The sequence below is a fragment of the Mycteria americana genome, chromosome 19 (assembly GCF_035582795.1).
Source record: "Mycteria americana isolate JAX WOST 10 ecotype Jacksonville Zoo and Gardens chromosome 19, USCA_MyAme_1.0, whole genome shotgun sequence".
NCBI lineage: Eukaryota > Metazoa > Chordata > Aves > Ciconiiformes > Ciconiidae > Mycteria > Mycteria americana.
This window is the reverse complement of record NC_134383.1, coordinates 4801155-4819890: the sequence shown is the minus strand read 5'-3', so window position 1 is coordinate 4819890 and position 18736 is coordinate 4801155. Positions and strand designations below refer to the sequence as shown.

General features: G+C 47.7%; 2 protein-coding genes across 10 annotated transcripts in view; one reads left to right on the top strand and one right to left on the bottom strand.

Moving 5' to 3' along the window:
- Positions 1–3132, top strand: part of SCN3B (sodium voltage-gated channel beta subunit 3) — a 61858-nt gene extending 58726 nt beyond the window's left edge. The window contains exons 12-13 of the mRNA XM_075521389.1: positions 79–1042; positions 1882–3132. The gene's annotated coding sequence lies outside the window, so the exon portion shown is untranslated. The remainder of the gene's footprint in view (positions 1–78; positions 1043–1881) is intronic.
- Positions 3133–3240: 108 nt separating this feature from the next.
- Positions 3241–18736, bottom strand: part of GRAMD1B (GRAM domain containing 1B) — a 143482-nt gene continuing 127986 nt past the window's right edge. For 7 of the 9 annotated variants that reach the window (XM_075521383.1, XM_075521380.1, XM_075521381.1 and 4 more), the window contains 7 exons: positions 18274–18416; positions 17493–17596; positions 16860–17063; positions 16557–16647; positions 14034–14141; positions 10771–10888; positions 3241–10036 (listed from right to left, as the gene is read on the bottom strand). In XM_075521383.1, the coding sequence (XP_075377498.1) occupies positions 9947–10036; positions 10771–10888; positions 14034–14141; positions 16557–16647; positions 16860–17063; positions 17493–17596; positions 18274–18416 (858 nt within the window). In that variant the 3' untranslated portion in view covers positions 3241–9946. Of the gene's footprint in view, positions 10037–10770; positions 10889–11769; positions 11885–12055; positions 12292–14033; positions 14142–16556; positions 16648–16859; positions 17064–17492; positions 17597–18273; positions 18417–18736 lie in introns of those variants that run through there. The other 2 variants (XR_012778429.1, XR_012778430.1) reach the window with 2 other exon arrangements.

Genomic DNA, 18736 nt, shown 5'->3' with positions numbered 1-18736 from the left:
CAAATTATATCACGATCCTCACTTGAGTAAGGTCAAATGACTCCAAATGTGCTCCAAGAGGAATTCTCTCAATTGCAGGAGCTCTGAAGACAGAAGGACTGCGTCACGCCAGCCAGGTTTGAGGGGGAGCTCTGCGCCGTCGGGAGGAAATGCGGGGAAGTGTAAATTCTCTTCTGTTTGCCTTGGACTCTGTACAGCCTTGACTTTGGACTCATGACTCCATTCTGAGCTGCCAGCCCATTTGCCAAAGGACTCTTCTTTTGAAGCATGCTGAGCAAAGGGCACAGGGGTGCGGGCAGCATGGCTCCTTCCCAAGTTTTAGTCCCATCATCACGTTAATGGCTTTGTAAATGTTAAGTGTCATTTCTTAGCTGCTGTCACCACCACCTTTATTTGCTAAATATGCTAGTTCTCCATTGCAGAGGTAAAGGGTATGTATGTCATGTTACTCTGACCTGCAGGACTGGGAATGAGGTCATCTTAGGGTGATGTTCCACCATACGTTACAGCCCGAGCAGTCTTACCGGTGTTCAAACAGGAATAATTTAATTAGTTGTTGCTCAGTAAGTTGCTCTGGACTTTGGGCTACCCATGCACAGGCAGAGTTAGGAGGAGGACTATGATGCATTAGAATTGTTGTTAATGTGTAGTAGGAAGGATGAGTCCCTGTGCCGTGTTCACACTTGCTTCTGAAGGAGGGAACTGAGAACAAAGATCCTGAAGTAATCACACTTTGGGAGGCAGTATGACGTAAGTACGAGAATCCCCTGTACCCCCCTTTCATTTAGCAAGTGTCAAAATTCTTAGTTCCTTCCATTTGCCTTGCACAGCAGGTTTACTCCTCAAGTATGCAGAGACACAGTGATAGGAATAACCTGCGGAGCCGTGTTCTGCAACAACAGGCAAGCCAGTAGGACAAGGTATGCGGTTCACCCGTTTCTGGGGAAACCCCCGAAAGGAAAACAGCCTGATGCAAGTAGGCAAGCAAAGTAAATAGGATGCACAGCCCTTGCAGGAAAAGGACAGACAGCTTTGTAAAATGGTAGTACTTTTTGTAACTGTGGTATCAGTCTTCTCATACTATAGTGTGGCTCCACCTAGAGGAATAGACAGAAAACGCTTATTTTTTCCTAGTTAATTTAATTCTTCCTTGTGATAATTAGTCACTGGTTTGAGTAGTCAGCATTCATTGTAAATGATCCACTGCTGCACAGGAATCATGCTGTAAATTCAGTGTTTTCCTATGCAAACTCACCTTTTTAACTGTAGTGGATTAAGCAGAGTAAAATTTGTTTTCTGGCCTCAAACGTAGATCAGTTGAGCTCAACAAGTAGGATTACAAAGAGTTAAAAAAGGCAGAAACATTGGCCGGGGTGGAATTGTACCCTGAGACACAATGGGGGAAGGTTTGTTTTTTTCATATAGCCGATGTTGTTACATCCCTGCTGCAATGGAGCCTATACCGCTTGCAAGAGTTGACAAATTCTGCTAACACTGACCGCTTCTAAATAGTTACAAAGTGCTTGTGAATCAAGGCATGCTTCCCACCTATGGAATTTCCTCTGCTTTGTTCTGCCGCTTTTTATGTGTTGCTAAAATCACGGAAATTACTCCATTTGTAAGTCAGGCCCAGGCCAGGTTTCTAACTGGCAGTTGTTCAAAATTCCTTTTTTAGAGTGGGTGTCAACTTTAGTAAACTACTACAATGCAGTCTTCACAGTAGGATCGATCTCAAGTCCAGCACCAAGTCTGGCAACCCGAGCGCGTTTTCCAGATGAAACGCACTTGCAGTCTGGGCATTGGTTCTTTAAAACCTAATATCCAAAAGGGGAAAAAAGCAGCTCCTCTTCTAATTCAGCTGGATGTCTTCAATTTCCCTAGGCCAACTTGCCTGGCCTCGGGGCAATTTTGGGCATAATCCTAACTCTAAACCCACAGCAACAGAGGAGGGACTAGATTGTAACTCCAGAGTTTCCGTCACTGACCACAGCATTGACGCCCACGGTGATTTTTAGGTAAGGTCACATAACTTCTCTCCCACTTCTGCTCCTCAGTCCCCGTGAAGCATTGATAACCCTCTGGTGTCATAACGTTAATTTAAAAAAGGAGTAAACTGACAACTTCTTGAGAGCTACCTCAGGTGGTAAAGAAGGGTCATCCCCTAGTCCTGCACCTTCTGGTTATCTTACATGCATCTTCTCAAGATGCTTTTTTTTGGACATACCTTTCACTTTTCCAGTTCCTGCAGACAGATATGACTATTGCCCTGTGTTGTTCTAGGCAGGAGAAAACGGTGTGTAAAATCTGCTCAAGATTCTCATAGCAAAAAAAAAAAAAAAAAAAAAAACCACCACAACTGGGGATTTTTCAAGGGTGGTGTTAAAGGCAGGCTGTGTCCTGGAAGAGATGGTCCTGGTTGGTCTCTGAAAAGACTCTCTCTGTATTTGAAAATGACAGAACAGACTTTAGAATAGGCAGGATAATAAAAAGAACAAAGCACTCACGAGTCGCACTGTTTGTTTGATAGATTTTTTTTTTTTTTTTTAATTTATACCGTACTTCCATTGTACTAGCTACTTTACATTAAGTTTTGGCTGCATAGCCTTTACAATTCCTAGGTTCTAGCAGGTAAGTTTCATTATCATTTTACCGCATTTTGCGCACAGCGCAAAGTTTATGACAGTTAGACAACTCCCAAAACAAAACGACGGTTCCTCCCCCACCCCACCCTAGAGTTCACATTAGTGCTACAGGCGCATCGGCCTCGGCCAACAGCCCCCCGCTTCCTGGGCTCTGGTGGTGAAATCCAGAGGGGAAGCGCGTGCCTACGGGTGATTGTACGACCCGCTCCCACTCCTTGCTGAAGTGAGGCGAGCCTCGTTAATTTGCAGTTGCGCACAGCAATTGGGGTTGCAGGATCCAGGGCCTCAGGTGGGGAGAACGCGCTCCAGGTTTTTAGCAGCTTTATCCAGCCCTGGAGCACGTGATGGGAGATGAACTGTCGTGAGAATGGTAACGTCCCAGAGGTGCCATAGCCACGCGATGCCAGTCCTGGGCGGTTGTAATGCTGCCGTGGTTCACGCTGCTCCTCCCTCCCCCCTGACCTCGTCGGGCCAAGAGCCAGGTTAGTGCTTCTGTATCTGCTCTGTTAAGTGCTATTACAAGGGAGGTGGGCTTGCGAAGATGGGGAACGATGCGCGTCTGGCACAGGCTCCGCTTCTTTGCTGGATAAACTTGCTGTTTTTAACAGCCGCTCTCCCCAATCCTAATGCCGCTGGGGCAGATTGGGCCGAAACTGAGACACGACCAAATGGCTCTAGAACCTGAGCTGCACATTGGTTTTATTCCCTAACTATTCTCGGAGCGTGGGTTGGGGAAGGTGGCCATTTAATGTTAGCAATGGACTTGGCCTAAATGAGTGAGGTAACAGAAACGGCCAGAGGAGGTACCTCCCTGAGCCATGTGCAAATATAATTCCTTCAGCAGAAGGAAGTCCTTTTACCTACTGAAAAAAATAAAACACATTCACTTGAAGAGCATACAGACTGCGGCAAGGAAAGGCAAGCAGGGACAGCACCAGGTCAGTCCATCTATGACACGGGGAACGATTGTCCGGCAGCAAAGGTGCGAGGGGAGAGGGAAAAGCCACAGCAAGCACTGCAAAATGTGTGTGGGAGAGGAGGGCATGGCACGCCATGTATCCATGCTAAGAGTTAAGCCCATGCTGTCTGGCTAGATCGGGAAATAATCTCAATCGGCAGTCGATCAAGCCACGAGGAGATTATTTGGCCAGTGTGCACATCTAGAAAAAGAAAGGTATTATGGCACAGAGAGACTTGTGCTGTAGAGACTGCAAAGCATAGAGAGATCAGAGCATGCCAGGCAGGGTGAATGGGCCAGAAAGTCAGCACGGTCATGTCTCGGAAACTACACCGACACAAATGTTTTGTGAGCCACTTACCTCAGATGCTTTGGTTTAAGAGTCTCTGTTTCGAGTATTGTTTTAAGCAAGCCCCTGCCGGGTATTTTAACTAGTGCTGAGACTGTCTGAAAAGACTAAGCCAGAGTCCACACGACTGCGCCATGAAACGTACCTGTGGCAGCAAGCCTGGCAGAGATCATCCTGTTGGAAAGACCTCTTTGGAGTTCAGCAGGTAGGGCGGAAAGCACAGGTCTGTCAAGAGCTGTGGGACGGCAGCAGCTGCCTCGACAAAATGTGACAGCATTGCCTCCCCTGAGCCAGGCACTGTTGCTTTAAAGTGTGTGTTACTGACTCTGCTTTTCTGCATACTGTGGAAACAGAAAGTCCCACCTCTAAATTGGGAAGTGGTTTGCTTCTGTCCTTGGGAAAAGCAGATGCTGATGGATGGAGTGCTACCTGGTTAAAATGGCTAGTTCAGTACGCATCACGGAAACACTAAGGACATTCTGTGGAGAAATCCTCCTGGGAGCGTAGCATCTCCGCACTGATGGCAAAGGAGTACTCAACGTGTTTACCACACATGACTGAGCCCCACTGTGGACAGTGCCTCTTCCTAGATCACTGCGCTAGGCTAGAGACCGTGTACACCTGGGTATTAACCTTCACAAATTGTTTTTTCTAAACATTAACTCACGTGCTGGCTTTATACTAACTGTGCTCATGTAAGTGAACCCAAAGAGGAGTCCCAATGTTTTCCCACTCCTAGTAGCACAGAAAGACCCATCTAACTAGCCGGGAGTGATTCGCTCCTCCAGAACATCTGCTGCTAACCTCTATTTTGCAGCTAATTCTGCGTGAGCAGTGCTGGTCTTTTTAGGGTGGGAGACCATCTATCTCCACCACTCTGTCCTAGTGCTGGATGGTGTGAAAGCTGCAGGCTGCCCTCTCTGTCTCCTCTATTTAGGTGCCTTAGGATTGCTGAAAGATGATGGAAATACACGTCTGAGAAGGCAAAGCTACCAGGAGGGGGAGAGGGATTAAGGCCACGTGACACACAAGTACTGTATTCACCAAAACCTGCATGTAGGCAGACCCTGCTGGTCAGCGCTTCTGACATGCGGAAAGCCAAAGTCTGAGGTTTGCAATTGTGTCTTTTGCTCAGCCTTGGCGTGTCGCAGGTGCCTTCCTGTCACCTTTATATCTGCACAGAAATGACTGTAGAGCATATCCAAAAGGTCTTGTTTCAAGTACCCAGACCAAAAGTGTCTCCAGCCACTATTTGGAAAACAAATTTCTACCTTATTGTATAAAAGTAGGAAAAAGCATATACGTAGGCTACGTGGTTTAGTGCTGAGGAGACAAGTAGGCTAAAAAAGTCTGTCCCTGTCTACGCCCAGGTGAGCTTCTGAAACTAGCAGGGTCTGATAAGAATGCAGATTAAGCATGCCAGGCTTTCTGAGAGGGGATATGGCAATGCAGGTGTTGTTATTTCAGAGGCAGTTTTGTGCTGGGGCTTTAAATCGAGGAACGCGTCATGCTTTGAAACCCTGCCTCTTTCAATACAGAATCATATTTATGATAAAGGCATGCTGCATGTCTCTTGGGTTTCCCTTTATTAGATCTAAAGCAGACAGGTGGGGTCAGGTGGTCAAATGGCAGATTGCTGCCCCAGACTGGTACGGCAGTCTATAAGCTGTGGGTAAACGCATACTCTATGTCAGCAGCATAACCGAGATTTGTCAGGGGAGATCAAAGTCGTGTGACTTTTTTCTCTTCTCCTAAAGGACTTAAGGGAGCCAGAAAGGATTTATGCAGAAGTCAGTATCAATTACTATTGAAGATTTCTGACTGAAGCGTGCCTTGCATGGTTGTCCAGCTCATTCATAGCTAAGCTCCTATTCTTACCATTGCAGGTACCTTTCTCTGTTGTAAGTAAGTGGATTGTGCAGACCCAGTAACGCCCCTGTCTCAGGCACATGCTTCTGATCTTACCACCTGAAATGACCAAAAGACACAGGTTCTTTGTAGACTTTAGGCACAGGTGCTGCACTAGATACATTTGGTATCTACTCTATGAATGCACGATTCCATAGCAAGTTATCCAGGTCTCAAATTCACCCTGAGCTCATCCCAGATGCCATAACCCAAACACCTCTTTTAAGGTAAGCATTAGAAGGCATGTATTTATCAGAAGCGAGATTGTATCAAGCTAGGATTAGTGAGTATATTCTTCTCCCATATGAACAGGTGAGACACATACACAAACTGGCAAATCAGAGCCTTCTGTCCCTTCTTGTCCCTTCTTCTCCCTCCTCCCAGCGGACAGCACCTTACTTGGCAAGAATTAGGCTATCAGCCGTTGGGCATTAGTTTGCATGTTTGGCTGGAGACATGCTTTTTTTAAAACTCTCTTTTGTGGTTGTTCAGGTTCTGCAAATCAAAACCCAGCTGCGCTCACCTGGCAGATTACCAGCAGCAGAAGGGTCAGAGGGGAGGACTTGGTGGGGAAAGGCGTCTGCGAGTATAAAGGAAGCTACCGTTGATGTGGGATTTCTGGCGCAGGTAAGCAAGGCAAGCAGGTAAAGAAACGAAACCCTGACACTGGAAGCCAAGCTGCGACTTGGCTGTGACTGCTTAGGGAAGGCAGAAGAACCACCCCCTGTAACATTACTCAGGTTGCTCGGCCTTGCTCCTAGAAAGCATTGCTAATTTCTCTAGGAAACATAATCATAAACTGACAGGTCCAAAACTGTCTATGGCCGCAAAAGGAACGAATCTGCAACCTGGGACTGCACCGCAGTAGCAGGCGATTCCTGTTGTAGCTCTCTAGAGGAAGGCATCTAGGTGAAAACATGCCAAGGTTTTGTTTAAGCCCTCACCTTTAGTGCCATTGTGGGTTTTGCCTTAAGTAAAAGACCTTGCTTTTTTCTCTTTTGTTATTACTCTGATAAACTGAGAGGCAATAAAAGATCATTAATCCTATGCAACTCCAAGCCAACTTGCTGCCAAGTGGCAAAAAGGAGTAACTAGGAATCTCAGAAATAGAAACCTAAGGCCTCAAAGAAAAACCTTCCTCAGTCTGAAGGGCACTGCACATACAAGATTCTGTTTTGTGACCACCACCCTTATGCTCTTTATTGAAGGATTTAACGTAGCTGTGTGTCAGGATATGTGTCAAACATATTACACCCAATTTAAAGTAACATGCAGGTAGAATGAACATTAGCACTTGGGACTGTTACGGCTGCCTCTGCGTGGCCTCACATTAATTTAACAGAGCTTGTACAATTCTGTCTCTCAGGCCAAGCCCGAGGAAGCTGCGTCAGCAGGAACATCCCAAACTTAACGCGACGGCAATCTGGAATAATGCTGCAGAAGAAGGAGGATGCACGGATGAGCGAATGGATTTCTTGCCTCCATAACTAGTAAGAGAATGTGAAATTGGTAAGAAACCAACTCTGATCGCTAGCATTTATTTTTGACCCTCTCGGACAGGTAGGTTTCTCTGCCTCTCGATGGGTTATGTCCGTCTATGTACAAAACCCTCCCCGTGAGGTGGCAAAGACCCCACGTTCCAGGCTTCTCTCTCAAGATGTGGCCTTTTTTCTTCTCTGGCATGGGCAAGGTGGCAAGCACAGGGCCTCCTCGCTGTCTTCTTTCTTGGTGCTTGGAATTAAATTTTAGAAAAGGGGAAGATGGGCAGCAGGGGATTTTTCTGTGTTTAGTAATTGTGGGAATGACTAACAGGGAAACGGGACTCTTGGCCAGTGCAGGGAGCCGGGGGCCTCCTGTCCCAAGATAAGCCACAGAATGCCCTTCCCAGGCACTAGCACCGCAGTTTCATTGTACAGTAGCCATTTCAGCAGCCTCCCTGGAAAAAAGTCAGGGAGCAGTACAGTAGTCAGCAGCATTAAATTAAATAAATAGTCATAAATACACATTACTCTGTAGTTGTCAAGGGATTTTTCTCCCAGTTGTACCTTGCTTTCACACTCTTAAATGTCTTTTTGATCACCCGTCTTCATCCGCACTCCTTCAAATGTGAGTCTTCTGCGCAACATGTTGCGTTTAGCACTTGGTCGTGAAAATCGTAGGCAGGTTGGGAAAAACCAGCAGGTTACTTCTACGTACATTACCTTTCCCTAATTGGAATGCACAGGCAGGAGCTTGTGAGGGTTTTCCTTAGACACCACTTTGTCACCCTGCCGTGCGGATGAGAGTTTCTAGTACAGAGATAGGAAAACCAGTTACTCGCCCTTACATCCCCTGCTCTTTCAGCACCCATTGGAGCTAGAGACAACACACAAGCTAGAACTGCACCGTTTGCGTAAGGGGAATACGCAGCTGACTCCCTCCTGCCATTCAGAAGGTGGAAAAACCCTGGTGTTGAACAAGGTGGAGACTGAGGGCCTCACAAGTCACCTAATCTGGCTGGCTGGCTGGCGAAGATGAGAAAGCACCTACTAAACATTCAAACAAGCACCCTGCGTCCCAACCAAGTCACAGCAGAGTCTGGTACAGCGCAGCCTCTGCTGCCCCCCTTCTTCATTTGTGGCTGCTAAGGAGAGTCTGGAATTATCCCCCAGCACAAGTAAAAATGCATATTGTCTTTTTAATGCAGCTCTACCACCCGACTTGCTTACAGAGCAAATGCCTTGCTATCCAGCTTATGAGAGATACCAGTCACATGCCTCATACTGTGGACATCCTTTCCCAGTCCCTTTTTTCTTCTATTTTTTTTGGTCCCTGTGACCCTTCCTGACCTCTTCTGGACTGTCAGAGGCCCTGTTACTATATAGATGCAGTCATGTAAATATCCACAGCGACGGGTTGTTGCTATATAGATGCAGTCATGTAAATATCCCAGGAAAGGAAAGGAAGTTGTTCCTTTTGTCCCTAATGTTTTCCCAGAGAGTTTATAAGAACAAGGTAAGGGCTAGGTGGTACGAGCAAAATGGTCTCACAGACCAGGGGCAGGAGGGAAATCTGCTGAGCCAGGTAGCGGGAGCGGTTGCAAATAAATACTAAGTTTGGTTTTGTTTCTAAGTTGGGGTACTCCCCCTATCGTGGGAAGTCGCACAGGTAGTAGCCCTTTCAGCACCGATGTAGATCTTCAGCACGGGGATGGCTTAATGGCAGGGGCCCAAGCACATAGAAAGCAGAGAACTACAGAAAACGTAAAGGGGACACTGTCAAAGGGAATGGAAGTGTGCTTTCTGTGGTGTGTGGCTCTCCTCCATCCATGCACCTTGTAGGCAGATACTCCCCACCATCTCCTTGGCTATTAATGCAGTATCAGTAACAGGAGGCAGCAAACTAGTGTTTGGAGAAAGCATTTCAGCTCATTTACCTTCTGTGCTTTGCTCTCTGAACCAGGCTGGCCGGCATGACAGCAAATTGTATTTCAGCTCCAAGAAGCATAGAAGGTGATTGCCAGGGAGACCTGCTCTCTACAGACATACAGCAATTCCTCCAGAGGCCTCCTCTCCCAGTGCGGAATAGTTTTGTAAGGGATTGACGGCGATTGCCAAAACCTCTCTGCCCTGAAGCCAGCAAGGTAAGAAAGTTGACAGTGTCCCCTTTATACGTATAGATAAATATAGTCAGTTGGGGACCTTCATGCGCAGGGAGGGGTGGGGGGGGCACTCACTCTGATGCTTCCCTTCAAAACAACAAAAACAAAACAGACAGACAAACAAACAGCCAGGAATATTACAGAAGAGTGGTGCAAGGGCCCAGGGGAGCACACTTAGGCGCACCCCTAAGCGCACCTCAGTGCCAGGAGGAGAGCACAGCCCTCCCACACACGCACACACACCACGCTACCACCGAGACAGACGCTCCATTTCAGCCAGTGTTGGAGGTCAATCCTTCCTCTCAATACGTAGGCTTTTTTTCTCTTAAAATCTGTATATAATATATATATATTTATATTCTGTATATATATATATATTTATATATATATTTATATATCCTATTTACACATATTGCACACCGTCCTCTGGCCTCCTGCATTCCTGCCTGTTAGTGGAAATGTTTCCGTTTCTCCTCTGGATCTGACCCGAAGTCCCGGGACCCGATGCCATTCTGAAGATTTATTAGTGAATCCTTCATCTGCAAGACAAGAAATTTCTCCACTGTGATGCTACCCTAGAGGTGAGAGCGCTTCAGGATTTCCTTCCCCATCGGTGCCTCCTTCTTCCATGTAAAGTATTGATACCATAATCATCTGGGTTTTGGGAGCAGCATGTCAGGGCTGGGATGTACAAATGGGAAGTGAGAAAATGGGAGCCTGTGAGAGACCGTCCTCCAAGAGAACAGAGAAGGGGGGAGCAGAGTGAGGTGCGGGGTGAGCAGCTCTTTCCATAGGGGAGAGCAGCTTTCATTTATGAACTCTGTCCTAAGCCGGTGTACAACCGGCTCTTTAGGCAGCAGATACCGAAACCCCTGGCTTTGTGTTATTAAGGGCCCATGCAGAGCATGTCCCCTTCATCCACGCAAGCTACAGACAAATCCAGGCTTGAGGTTAAAAAGTTTGCTTTCCAAACTGGGATGCCAGAGACTAGACAGAAGATGTGCTAATATAATGGTTTTGGCCCTGCAGAATCCTCTCCCTGACACACGTGGACCCCTATGAGGTGACACAGCAGCTGCGGTATCCTGTGAATAGCCCTTGGGACCTGCTGCCCACCACTACGTCAGAAGACGGTGCTAAAGGGAGAGGGTAGTGGAGGTGACACACCTGACGGACTACAGTGGAACCAGGTAAAGCTGAAGGATTGCGAGCGGGTGGCTGGGAGGACACAGTGACCCTCTAGCCATGGCACTAACGGGCCGTGCAGTCTCACCTGGTCTAGAAGCATCACCGAGGATTTGATGATCTCACGCCATTTTTGTAGCTCTGAGTCATGATACTTCTGCTGCGATTCTAGTAACTGGGCCCATTCTGTCTGAGATTGGGGTAACCTGTCAGGCAGAATATGAGCAAGAGTGAATCTAGGGAAACCGAGTTCAAGGGGGAGCGTGTCGATTGTATCAGTTTGTCTAATCTTGTCACCCTAAAGGGGCAGGTTTTCTTGAGCAACAGTGCATTTAAATGTGCTTAGTATTTTCCTAAATTGGATACCAATGTCACTCCATCTTAACCATGGTAATTAATTAATAGCAAAGATGTGCCTTTTGCAGAACTTCTTGTAGCACAGGTGGAACTGAAGGCCCATTTGCCAGAGGGGAATGTGTACACTGAAAGATGGCACCGTGGCCATCCACAGGCAGTAACGCAACGCGATGCTGTGGGACAGGTAGCCCTGTACAGTTTCTGTGTTTTGATTTTTTTTTTTGAGACATGCTGTGTCAGTCTTTATTTAATACAAGGCTTTCTCTTCATTTTGAGTAATAGCAGCACTTGCTCTCTTTTTAATGGCAGGTAAGTGCAGGTATCAAACCCCTCCAGTTATAATCCTCCAGAACAGGACTGGAGGCTGCTGAGTGGAGCAGAACCAGGGCAGATGCAAGCACTCAAGGCGCTGATGGGAGGATCACAGGGACTGCCTGCCCAGAGCTGCCACTCAGGGCCACGTGACAGGCCTCGGGCAGGCGGTGGAGCTTGGCTGGGCCAAGGCAAGGACACATCTCGGTCGAGAAGAGCGACACAAGGAGCGGAGCGATGAGGAGCAGAGTCAAGGCTGTTAGCGCTGCAGCTGGCATCAGCAGGAAGGCACAGCACACCCCTCTGCCCTTTTCTCCTGAGAGGTATGGTGCTCTACTTTTGCATGCCCCCTGTTTAGATCGCTGTTGTGCTCTTTCTAACATAGCTAAAAGTCTTTCCTACTTTGTCTTCTGCTTACCTCTTTGGGCTTTGCTACTACTTTCTAACATAGCTGAATCCCTCCTCTCAGGCTACAGTAGAGATTTTCAGGTCTCCTTTATGAAGTCCCTGTGGTAGTGAGAGGTCATCTGCAACTAGAATCATACAATCATTAAGGTTGGAAAAGACCTCCAAGATCATCTAGTCCAACCATCAACCCAATACCTCCCTGCCTACTAAACCATGTCCCGAAACTCACTTCCTGGGTAAGTTCCTCCTTTCTCCCTGGCAATGCAATGTAATCATCTGACTTGTTCCCCTCTTACCTTAGCAAACGGGCAGAGTGGGGGGCTGCTGCCACGCTAACTGCCTTGATTCTGCTCCTCACATCGCTCTCCTGGACTGAGATTTGTCCTCGCCTCAGCCCAGCCAAGCTCCACTGCCTGCCCGAGGCCTGTCACATGGCCCTAAGTGGCAGCTCTGGGCAGGCAGTCCCCGTGATCCTCCTGTTGGAGCCTTGAGTGCTTGCAGCTGCCCTGCTCAGCTGGCTCCAGACCTGGAGCTAAAACAAAGAAATGTTAATTAAGCATGACAGTAAGAAACCAACACAAGTAAAAAAACAGACCTGCTCTCCCCATGGCCAATAATCCTAGTCTCTAATAAGTAACACTGCTACTACTAAAGACTGCTTTCCTTCTCTGAGTGCAGGGGCTACATACTTAGGATTGGTACGCTTAGTCTGGGGGAGTGCTGACTGCCCCTGCCCACAGAGAACCTAAGTCTCAGTAGAACCAGATATGGAAAAAAACAGTCTTCTGAGCCTCAAACAGAATGCTTCTGAGCACACCTGGCCTCTGGGTAGATGTGTTCCCTCTACTTCCAACAGCACTCGGGGTGCCACACAATGCAGTTACTTACCTGTTATACAGGGGAAGAGAGCTACCCGTGTAATTCCAGTACGTGCACGTTACAAGAAGCATACAAACAGCATGTAAGTCCTATACTTAAATACTATATTGTAGTGGTCCCAATATCTTCCTCTGGCACTCTTGATATTTAAAGCAGGCAAAATTACTTAATGTATCTATCCATGGGAAAGCAGCAGGGCTATTATGGGGAAAATAATAATCCCTTCCCTAATGAGGAAAAATGAGAAAGCCCGTAACATGAGACAAATAATGCAAAAAAGTCATCATGATGGTAGCATGTGGCTACAGATCCTTAAAGTCAAACCCAACTTAGCAAGGGAGTAACTGCAACCATACAAAAGTACAGCCAGAAAGGGGACAAAAACGCCCTAGCAAAGTGGACTCGGACTGTTCTCAACTGCTGAAAATACAGAAGAGACTATTCACAGGCTGGATACCTAGCACTTAGGTACTCAAAAAAAGCATTCACAACACAAAATTGCTGGCTACCATTATAAACAAACAACTGTGGGACATCAGGTCACCCACTGCAAATGCCATCTACAAAAGGTGTTCTGGAGCGCATCCTGGAACTGCAGACTGGCAGGTCCACCTTTGACCCTAGACAAGATGAGGAAGGCTATATAATGAAGACCAAGCACAACAATGAATTCAGTCTCGTTGGAGGCTTTCAGCGTGCTTTCTGCAAAAGGAAATGGGGAAATGCTGCCATAGAGCCTGGAGCTCTACCTATCTCGGCACACACCGTGGACACTATACTGAAATAGGATGTCCAAAAAGCCTTGGACAAGGTTCCACGCTACCAATTGTTAAAAAAACTAAGTCAATCTGCAATCACACTTCACTGCTTACCATCTAGTACCGCCAGGGAATGCTTAGGTCGTTAAGGAGCACCCTGTGTCCTCCCAGTGATCTCTCTTCCTCCCACACTCTAACAACTTGCTGATATCTGGACCCACACCTTTCAAAACACTTACCTAACAGTGTGTGTCACAGGCCCAAATTCTCCTCTGAGTACAAAGGGTTCTTTCCAAGACACTGCTTTTCATACAGAGGGAAGTTTAGCCATCAAAGAAGGGGAGGTGACAACCTTGGCCCAAGATTGCAAAACATTTATTTGTACAGCATCCTCTGTTACATGGGATGCTGGGAAGAAGCAGAGGTTGCCTTAACTTGCTGTCTTCCGCTGCAACTGTTCAGCAGTGTCAGATCTGGAAATGCTGATGGCCCCACAGCTTCAGCTAACTACCTGCTTCATCTGTTTTACCAAAAAGTAATCTACAAGAGAGCGCAGGGCATTGCTGTTCTGGGAAAGCCTCTAACAACCCTAGGAAACATTCAAGAAGAGGCAACGACAAAGCAGGTGTGACAATACCTTTCCTGTAGCCGCAAGCCCTGCCATGCCGTGAGCGTCTGCGTAGTATATTCCAACATCCAGAGTTTGTAGAACAGCATCATATTGAGAATGACCAGCAGCACCAGACTGGAAATAAAGAAAACAGTCAGTTGACTAGGAGCACTTCATAGCCCATTGCCTGCCACTCACACCTGGGAAAACACCCAAGGCTTTAAGGCGGCGTCTGGGGCCCAGGTCCACGCTGTATGTGCGGGAATTTAATCTGAGTAAGGGCCAGGTGATCAGAACCCAAAACTTCACCTCGTGAGAGAAATGTGTGAGAGACAGGAGGACGGAGAGACAGAAAGACAGGGATGATGGATCAGACAGAACAGGTTGGATGAGCTGATGTGCTGAATGCAGAAAGGGAGGGAAAGGGGAGAGTAAAGAGGTAAAAAAAGAGAGAGACAGTACCTGAAACAGATCCTAATGGGAGCAGGGAAGAGAAAAGACGGAGTAGCTGCAGGTTAGAAACAGACTGACACAGAACAGCAGAAACTGGGCTGAGTGGAGAAGGCTCATAGACAGTGCAGAAGATATATGGGGGAGAGGAGGGAAGAAAGGCACAGGGGGAAGAGAGGCAAGAAGGACAAGTAACCACGTGCCTGCAATTAATGGTGAAATTCGCTCAGCAAAAGAGGAGCTGTGTGTAGCTCTCGCGGACAAGCCCAAAGCACGCCCATGCAGGGCGCTGTGTGACACATAATGCCTGTTGCAGCCTGCATGCATGCATCCAGCCTTACCCACTCCTACCGCACCTGGCGATGGGAACATCGCCACAGGCCACCCTGCAAACCAGTGCTTTGACCGGATACTGTACCGCTCCTCTCACCCCTCCCACTGCCACGCATGGGCATTTCTGCTCCTCCCATCAGCCACGCTCAGGGAATAGATTCCAAAATAACACGCTCGTGCCTGTCTCTGAATAGTGCAGCTATTTTGCTGGAAGAATGGCCCACTATCACCCAATTCAGTCAAGCAGATGGCAAGTGGCCAGAGGAGCATTCTGAAAACATTATGGAGGGCTCTCTGACCACTCTGCCAAGCTAGTAGCCTGTCTGGAGGGATTGTCATAATAAAGCTTTTGTGCCTTCCTGCCCAAATTGTTAGTTGCATCTCACCTGTCTAGATGCAGAAGATAGCACAAGGCTCTCTTCTCATCATTACATGACCTTACTTACCATTACAGCAACTAGCTGGGTTGCTGCTGCAAACCTCTGCGGTCTTTATCCCCACTGGGAAAAGGAAACGCAGAAAGGAGCTCAATCTGAAAAGTAACCTCAGCTTCTTCCCCCCTCACTAAAAGGTGGGTGCAGCTTAAGAAAAGAATGAGCCTGAGTTCTGCTGTTCCTCCAGGGTTAACAGTGTGCTTCCATTTCCCCAAGTGATGAAAAAACCTGCCATATCTGGACTGCTCCTTTAGACTGTACCGTTTCACAGCACCTGCCCAGCAACCGCTGCAGCACTAAGCCACGAAAGCTACACATTCTCAGCCCAAGAGGCAGAGAAACAGTAAATAGGCCAGGGTTTAGGCATAAAGCCACAGGGATACAAGGGGCCCATACCCAGTGCACATCCAGCCCAGTCCAAGACTAGCAACTGTGAAAGGTGGTGGCAGAAAAGGGACCCAAACCACATGTAGTTCTTGCTGCTGAACTAGTGGAATCATGCCAATCTCTCTTGCTTTGTGTGTTTCTACCCTCAATTTTGCAGAAATCATCTCTAAATGGTCCAGCTTCTTTCTGAGATGGTATCTCTCGTCAAAATCGCTGCCCAGGACCAGACCCAAATAGTGTTTGCCAGACCGGAGGAAAGAAGTAACAGACAGACTCCTCACACACACCGAGTCCTGTTGTGATAGCACAGTAGCTCCCAGAGAGCTTTCATGGACATTTTTCATGATAACAGCTAGTTTGTCGGCAGACTACATTAAATGACTTATTTTAAATTAAAAAGTCCTCACAGTTTCTAGATGTCATTGAAAATCTCCAAACTGAGTCCCTGAAATAAAAAAGACTCTTTCTATTTGTTGGATTTCTTCTGACTCCCCTCTCTTTGCACAACTGCCCCTCGCCTTGCTTGCCACTATCAACGTTGCTTGTGTCCCAGACAGTATAGCTGACTTGCGTTTAGGACTCCCAGAAACACACAGGTCTGTGCAGCCCGTGTTTGGTTAAAAAAAGGTCAAAACTGAGGGGAAGGGAGAGACTTGGATAAAATAAGATCCAGAACCTACACAGCCAGATCAGTGGCCAGCTAAGTACTGGCAAAAGCTAGGATCTAGCCAGACAAAACAGCTGATGGGGCATCTGGGGGAAGTGTTAATGAATTCTTTTCTGCCCTCACGTGGCTTCTCTCGCCTCTGTGCTGCGCAAAGTTTGGGACCAGAGAGGAATACAAGAGAGGAAAAACCGGCACAGGGGAGCACAGAACACCAGAAACACGTAAGGACAAAAGTTGTTTAAAGGCTGACCGTGAAGGAAACCAAAAAAAATCACTTACACAAAACTGATGACAAGGAGCAGCTTGGAGACACTCTGCAGGTGGAAGCCGCTGGGGCTTTCCTCAGGGATGTGCCGTGTCTGAGTGGAACCTGAGAAGACAGATGTGTTTAGGCTAGGAAATGCTGTCCGATGGGGAGGGCAACCCTCTTCCCTCTACCCACCCCTCCATCTCACTCAGACAATCGTAACGCATCCTCCCTGACACCCTCTTCCCCTTAACCCTCTGTGAGCAAAGCTCCAGTTTTTCTCCAGAGGCACCCATCTCTCCATCCCCAAGTGTGAGGAGCCTGCTGTTCCTTACCTGCCACATGCTTGATTCGATGTGCAACCTCCTCATCCGTGGGGGTGGTGACGGGACTCAGCACCTCCTCCAAGTGTGGCACCCGCAGATGGGCATGGGCCCGTTTCCTACGGCGCACAGTCGATTGCTTGCTCACTTTCTCTTTGGGGGATTGTCTGTGGACCTCAGCCAGGTATGTGCTCTCGGTTTTGGTCAGTTCGCTCTCTGCAGAGACAGCAAGGGAAAGCGTTTGATAGAAGTGGCACTGGCCTTGCAGAGATACAGATTTAAGCCCTCTAATGGCACAGCTGCTGGGCCACAGAAGTTGGCAGGCTCTAAGAGGCCCACACTAGAGGACACACTACACATCCCTTACACCTTTTGCCAAACCCTGAGCCCAAAGTGCCTGCATTCCTGCCAGACGGCAGGATTTGATTAATTCTGATTAATCAAACTTGGAATTAACAGCACTTGCTGATTAATTCCAGCAAGTGCTACCAACGCTGTATAAGCCACTCTGAGGTCTGGCCCCCAGTAGGCTGGCAGCAAGTATCACACCATCATGCTGCCCGCTTGCAGGGAGGCATGCATAAACTATGGGAGGTGCCACTGTTCGTGGGTCATTACTGCAGCTCCAGTCATTGCCACTCTTACCCAAATGACGGAAATAATCTTCTAGGCCGCTCCAAAAATTCTTCTCAATGAAGGATTTCACCAGCCCCCAAGGCTGTTTCCTGTAACGTAACTCTGTGGAAACCCTGGGTGAAGAAAGGAAAGTCATTCTCCCAGTTTTGCTTCCTGGAGGCGATGTCAATACACTATCCTTTGTCAATGTAAACATGAGAAATAATCATGCACACTGTTATTTCTGGAATGCTCTCAGCCCTTCGTGTTTCTCGAGGAGAAGCATTGCATGAAAAGTCCTTCCAAAGGCAGCGGCAGGAAGGCCTCAAGAGAGCCTCCCCCCGAGAGGGGACTCCCGAGACCTTTGGACACGTGGCAGGCAGACTTACTGAAGTCAAACACAAAAGCCTATAGCTTTGCCTGGTACCAAATTCCTCTGCTTGTCCCCCCCCAGCCTGTCTCAGAGGCACAGTCTCTGGAAGTATGTCCTGCTGCTTATCGCATGTAGTTGATTGTGTGTGACAACTGGCCCTGCAAACCACTGCTCCCAAGAAGGGGGCAAGAAAAGTCTGTAAATCCGCTCCCTGACCCAGCTGTAACTCCTCTGCATCGGGTCTATGGTTTGCTCGATGTCGCCACAGCAGGCAGCTGTCCCTACGGTAACTCTTCGTACACAGGAGTGTTCTGGCAACAGGATAAAGAAATACGGCTCAGTTCTCCCCAACCCCTTCTAACACACCAAGCAGCAGAACTCCCACCCAAAGGTGACTTTTGGTCGTCAGTAAAGCTCTTTATCCCACAAGAAGTGTACCTGAGTCGGCTTTTGTTTCTGGCAACACGAGTCAACGTGTAGCGGTTAATGGTGTAGAAATAATCATGGTAGGGGACGTCGTGAGTTAGCACCTCTGCATCTATGACATAGCACTCGCTTTCTTGGCTGGCTTTGTACATTGTCTGCATAAAAGACAGCATGCAAGGCAACTATTAGTCTGGTTAGGACACAGCTTTGACAGATCGGCACCCTCACTAGCACTTTACAAAAACAGCTCTACCACAAATAGGAGACCACACCCATGCCCGAGCCCCATCCCTGCAATTTTTCCATGAACAGCTCACCTTTAAGGGAAGGCATGCTCGAGGAAACCAAGTGTTTCACTCAGATGTTTCCCAAGGGCATATTTCAAAAGGTGCATTCAGTTCCAGCAGCTCAACCTCCAGCATTTTGTATTAGAGATGTAGTTATGTACTCTGCCACGTGAGGACCGGTTCTTTGG